The 6,000-nt window shown below is 43.1% G+C and overlaps 1 protein-coding gene across 1 annotated transcript; it reads right to left on the reverse strand.

Moving 5' to 3' along the window:
- Window positions 1-199: 199 nt before the first annotated feature.
- On the reverse strand, window positions 200-4,353 carry LOC109787398 (nucleolar protein 56). The gene is made up of 8 exons (XM_020345954.4): window positions 4,001-4,353; window positions 3,680-3,894; window positions 2,916-3,073; window positions 1,731-1,918; window positions 1,394-1,646; window positions 1,076-1,224; window positions 842-991; window positions 200-739 (listed from the first exon to the last, which is right to left on the reverse strand). Exons 1-8 carry the CDS (start codon window positions 4,203-4,205, stop codon window positions 411-413), a joined length of 1,647 nt encoding a protein of 548 aa, XP_020201543.1. The 5' UTR covers window positions 4,206-4,353; the 3' UTR covers window positions 200-410.
- Window positions 4,354-6,000: the final 1,647 nt, after the last annotated feature.

Here is a 6,000-nt window from a genome sequence, read left to right on the forward strand (position 1 = left end):
AAATCTTTACAAAGACTTGTACTTAGGAAAATAGATTATAGACCTCAAAATGTGTGCAAGTGCAGAGAGATAACTTGGAAATAAGATTTGACAAAACCAGGCAATAAAAGACCCTCAAGAATCAAAACATCCCAAGTGCTAACCAAGAAATGCAAGACCAAACTACTCTAGTGCAACAGGGCAACTTACTAGCATATGAAACATGAATCGCAAAACATGCTCTAAGCTGCAATTAGTTGAACAGCCTCCTCAATCCATGCTCTTCCACATTATAGACCTCAAAATGTGATCAGCACCACCATAGGATGATGAAAGATTCAATAGTCGAGATCCGATCAGATCCATGCTTGTACATAAATTATACACTACTAGATGTTTAATTTCATCAAGCAGAACAGAGAGGTTCTGGTCTAATCATCAGCCTCGGTTTTGGACTTCTTTTTTTTCTTCTTCCCTTCTGTGGCCGTCTTAGGCTCAACAGACTCTGCAGCATCACGGTTCTTCTTTTTCTTTTTCTTGGGAGTCTCGTCTTGCTCGCCGTTGACATTGGCTGCCATCTCTTGATCCTGGGGCTCCTCTAGCTTGTGCTTCTTTTTCTTTTTCTTCTTCTCTGTCCCTTCTTCTGCTGCCGCCGTGTTGGCAGGCTTATCAAGATCCATGGCGTCACCATCAGCCTCAGATTTGGACTTCTTTTTCTTACTTTTCTTGGCAGTCGTGTCACCATTCTCCTTCTCCTTATCTGCCAAAGAATAGTTCAGGGCAAGGTGTAAACATACACATGTACAGAAAGGCTTGAAATTGAGTGATTGAGAGACCAATATATAAAGAGAAGTACCCTTACCCTCCTCTGAGACTGTGTTGGTCATACCCTCCTCAATTGCGGCTTTCATTACATCAAGGTTCTTGCGTGGTGCAACTCCCTTGTCATAAAAGTCTAATCTCTCCTCGACTTGTTCACGCAGTTTCTCACCGAAAATGGAGCTACTCATATCTGGAATTCATAACCCAGTGAGGAAAACAAACAGAAAAGGCAGTCAGGACGTTTAACCTTTGCAAACAAAGCCCTTCAACTAACCTGAATAACAGTCAATGCGTGAAGCAATTGAGCATTTGTTTGCCAGGTATCTAGCCATTCTTCCCTTGTTCTTGGTCGATGCACGACCAATAAAAGATGAGTGGAATATGAGGCCGTACTTCGGTGTGTTTCCACGTGTTTTAAGAGCTCTGCAGTAAAATTAGGAAATCAATCACAACATTTCAGAAGCATAGAGGACAAAGTCTGAATACTTGACAAAACAGTTAGTATTTGAGTAGAAGGGCAACTACAAATAAGAAAGCACAGCTTGGAAATAGGGTGTGGGAATGCATAAGCAGTCCAGTCAGTCACAATTACCTGAAGAGCGCCTTCTCAGCACCTAGTATCTGGAGAGTCGAGGCAGGGCATTTTGCAAGATTTGAAAGACTGCCAGCATGAGAGATTAAGCGAGCTCCAACCATTTCACCAATCAATGACGTCAGATTTGGTGCAATATCATTCATCTTTGTCACCAGATACTCATAGAGATTTTTACGGTACTCAGATAGATTCATGACCCTTTGAGCAAACTGTTGGACATTGATCAAATCAACTGGTGAAAGGTCCTGGCCTGAAAATAAAAAGAAGATTACGTAAACTAAGCTACCTTGGCAACTACTGAGAAGCATATACCAATTGTGGACATGGTTGTTACCCATAGATGCCTTTGCTGCTTCAACAATTTCTTTTGCCTTGTCCTCATCTCCAATCAGATCTGCTAAAGCTGGAATGTCTTTCTCTGACAAATCAGATTTGTTTACTACAAACTTGGCAAGCTTAGCATAAAGGTAGTTGTCATTCACAATTTTGACCAGCTCAGGAAAATGCCATCCATACCACTCCCTGCATCATGGTTAAGCAACAATTAGTACACCCATGCAACTAACACAACTACAGTGACAAATGTTCAAAACTAGTTACAGCGTCAACAAGGGTAAAAAGAAAAAGAAAAATGTCATTACACCCACCGAAAGCATACAGTCCCCCCCCCCCCCCCCCAAAAAAAAAAGCATACATACTCCCTCCTTCCATCTATATAGGGCCTAATGCGTTTTTCGAGGCTAACTTTGACCAAATATTAGAGCAATAATATATGACATGCAACTTACACAAAGCACACCGTTAAATTCGTGTGTGAAAGGAGCTTTCAATGATATAATTTTCACATTGTGCATGTCATGTACTATTAATCTTGTCAATAGTCAAAGGCGGTCTTAAAAAACGCATTAGGCCCTGTATAGATGGAAGGAGGGAGTAGTGCAGGATATACTGCACAGTTGATAAGTTAAAATGGATCATTACCATGGGATATACTGTAAGATAGTACAGTGTACACAGCACGTATGTCACTGTAAGCCAGACAGTGACGTGACTGGACATGCAACTAACATAAACACAGGAAGATGTATTTGATCACGTGAATTGAGGAGATTTGTCAAGACTCACAATACGCAATTGAATGCGCATGGTAAAACCAGATACTTGGGCTTAGGGTTTGAAATACAGCATATAGACAAAATATGATTGATGCCACTGATGTAAAAGAAAAACTGGTTACAAAAGAAGAGGCATACAAACGATATTAATCAAATTTCAGCTGTTTTTTTCAACTCCTGCAATCAGAAAATGGTGGCATAACCAGCATATACCGACAGCTAAACTGGAAAAGAAATGAAAAACTGTCAACTCTAGTGCCTATACCTAGAACTTTCTCAGGACTTCTAATGTCGCCATCAACTTTTCTTTTTGAGATAATCCAAGTCTCATCGCGACAGCCAAACCAAAGAACCAGATACTAGTTAATAAATTAAGCAAATTAAGAATAAGATGAGGAACCAACCTCACTCTCATGGAGAAGGAATTGACATCCTTATCAAGTGTATCCAACAGAAAGATGGCTTGAATCACCATGTTATCCACACGATTCACATTGAACTTGACCTTTGCCCTGCTATAGCTATGCCCCAGACCTAACTGGGCCTTCTCCAGGTCAGATGGCTGCAATAATAAAAAACAAACAGAACAAAGTTTACAAACAAGTATATATGGAATAAGAGCAGTGATGGAATAAAACCCTTGAAGAAGGGTCAACATGTCAGCAGCAACCAATTTGTGAAACTCCAGGCAATTCACTGTATGATCTAGGTAAACTCAATTACTCCCTCCGTTCCTAAATATAAGTCTTTTTAGAGATTTCAATATGGACTACATACGGAACATTCAATAAGGATGTATATAGACGTAGTTTAGAGTGTAATTCATTTTGTTCCGTATGTAGTTCATATTGGAATCTCTAAAAAGACTTATATTTAGGAACGGAGGGAGTAGTAAAAATGATGTGTCAAGCTCAAGCATAAGGTAGTAATTGTCCAACTCTCTGCACCAACTTCATGCAAAATCATACTAGTTCATACCACCAAAACATTAAACTTTTCCCACTGCTGCACAATCCTCTAAAATCAAATACACCAGCCACAACCCAAGTCAGACAGACCACAATGTGATTTATCCTACTACACAGCTTTACGACCCATGTTTGACAGTTCAATCTTTACGGAGCAATGTAAAACATGGAAACTAGACGCAAATGCAAAAATCCATCACCTTGAGTTGGTCAATGAACTGATCGAGGTGCAGCCGCACGGCACGAAGCAGCTCCTGGACATAGTCGTTGGACTCGCAGGGGATTCCTGTGGCCTCGGTGATGTGGGACCCGACCTTGGGCTCCATGACGCCGACCCTGAACTTGGCCTTCTTCCCCTCCTTGACCTTGGGCAGGTTGAGCTCCAGGAAGTTCCTCAGCTCGTCGGTCATGATCCCTGGGCCACCAAAGGAGCATTCGCTCGTCACGGGAGTCATAAAGCAGGGAGATTTGACAAGAGGACTCCACCGGAAGAGGAGGGAGGGGGGGAGGGGGCACGGTACCTTCGGAGATGGCGTTGCACTGGTTGAGGGCGTCGACGGCGGAGAGGAAGGGGGTGAAGCCGGCGAGCTTGACGGCCTTGCTGAAGCGCTTGAGGTCCAGCACGGTGGAGCGGACGGCGTCCACGCTCTGGCCGATCTCGTCGATGCCGTGGGCGTGGAAGAGCGCGTACCCCGACGCCGACTCGAAGAGCAGGTAGAGCGCCATCTCGCCCGCGCGCTTCGCCGGCGGCGGCCGAGGGGTTTGGGAAGCGGGGGCGGGGAAGATGGCTAGGGTTTAGGCCAAGGGATGTGGGCTTCGCCCGGGCCTTACTTATGGTGGGGTTTCCGTTGACGCTACGCTGGGAAGTCTGGGCCGTCCGATTGGATCAGTGCCGATTGCACAATTCTCTTCCCCTCCTTTTGCTATCCTAACATTTAAAAAAAATCACAATTTGTACTGCGAAACTGCTATGCACGCGATACACCCTTCTCTGTTACTGTTACCGTTTTACCTTGCTATCAATTGTCTCAAAAAAAAATATCTCTATCAATTGGTTTTAATCTTGTGACTAGCAAGACAATGGCCTTCGACAATCCTGATGTGTTGGGGACAAGCGTGTTTTGTGCACAAGTGCCGCTCTTTGTTAGGTGACTCATACTGTATTGACAACCTTGGTTCCTAACTGAGAAAAATACTATGGGCTACTTCACCTTACACTTAGGCCTAATTTGGTTGCATGGGGAAAGCACCCCAGGGCTCCAATCTTCCACCGGGGGATTGCCATGGCCATCGGGATCCTCTCCTCCTACCACGGGCAGATCACCATGGCAGTTTGGAAGACAGGGTAGAGGGGAGAAGATCATGTTGAGAAAAAAAAACGCTAGGCGTAGCGCTCAGGTAGTCGCTGGAGGAGATCGCTAGATGCAACCGCGTGAGTCGTGGCTTTTCTCCCTGAGTTATCTAGGCATGGATCTCTTGCCCGGGGAAAGGAAGGGGATCGGGGCAGAATATCCCCACCGAACGAGCGACCAAACTTCCTCGTGGTTTTCCACGGGCCGAGTTTGCCTCATGGGCTCTGTGCCCTGGTATTTGAAGGGGATTCCCCTGGGATCACGGGCTACCAAACTAGCCCTTAGGGGAATCTCAACCACTCGTGCGGGAGAAGCAATAACCCAATAAGATCTATGGTAGCCCGTCTTACCCTAGTGCCAAACACAATGGCGATAGTAAAATGGTCAGATCAAAAAAATACAAACCATGTCAAATTGTGTTAAGTTTGATCAAAGGGTCAAAACAGTTAATTTAGCCTCTACTGGTGCCCACCCATCCAATAAGGTGCAACCAGCTCATCGGTACCACATTTGTATATCTCTGTATTGTGCAAATCCCCTCTTGTATAGCAATTTTAAGAAGTCACATCAACTGTCATGCCGGTCTCACCAACTTTTCTCACACAATAAACAACTACCTTTCGTCAGAGAAGTACACGCCGCGTGCATGCTTGGGTCCCCAATTTTCTATCCTCTCTCCCCACCAAAACCCATTCATTTTATTTGGCTTTGAAAATTTCGACAGTTCATATCCGTTTAACCGAAACTTCATTTTTCAAACTTTATATATATTTGAACAGTTTTGCTAAAGCACATCTAGATGTGCTCTAAGTATTGCACATCTAAGTCCTATGTCATTAGTTTTACGCTAAGATTCGTGAAAGTATTATCTTTTATCTTTTATCTTTTTCTTTCTAGTTTGATTGAGCCATTTAGATGTGCAGTAATTTGGGCACATCTAGATATGCCCTAGACATACCCATATTTGAAACTCCGGCAACAAGACCTTTAGAACAAGACCAAAATTAGATATATTTTAGATTTGTTTAAATTGTACTATTTCATAAATTTTAGATGGCCAATATTTTTAACAGTAATGTTATATTATTGAATTTTTTATATATTTAAATTCCTGAACATATGATCTTTAGAACAAGACCAATCTTGAATATGTTTAAACTAGTTTATTT

This window comes from Aegilops tauschii, chromosome 1, assembly GCF_002575655.3.
Source record: "Aegilops tauschii subsp. strangulata cultivar AL8/78 chromosome 1, Aet v6.0, whole genome shotgun sequence".
Lineage (NCBI taxonomy): Eukaryota > Viridiplantae > Streptophyta > Magnoliopsida > Poales > Poaceae > Aegilops > Aegilops tauschii.

Bases quoted from the DNA above. Each gene is read 5' to 3' on its own strand.
- LOC109787398 (XM_020345954.4), bottom strand. From the start codon at position 4,205: ATGGCGCTCTACCTGCTCTTCGAGTCGGCGTCGGGGTACGCGCTCTTC. The intron at 992-1,075 runs GTTAGTTGAAGG...TATGAATTCCAG, and splicing joins ACGCATTGACTGTTATTCAG to ATATGAGTAGCTCCATTTTC. The intron at 740-841 runs GTAAGGGTACTT...ATTCTTTGGCAG, and splicing joins CAACACAGTCTCAGAGGAGG to ATAAGGAGAAGGAGAATGGT.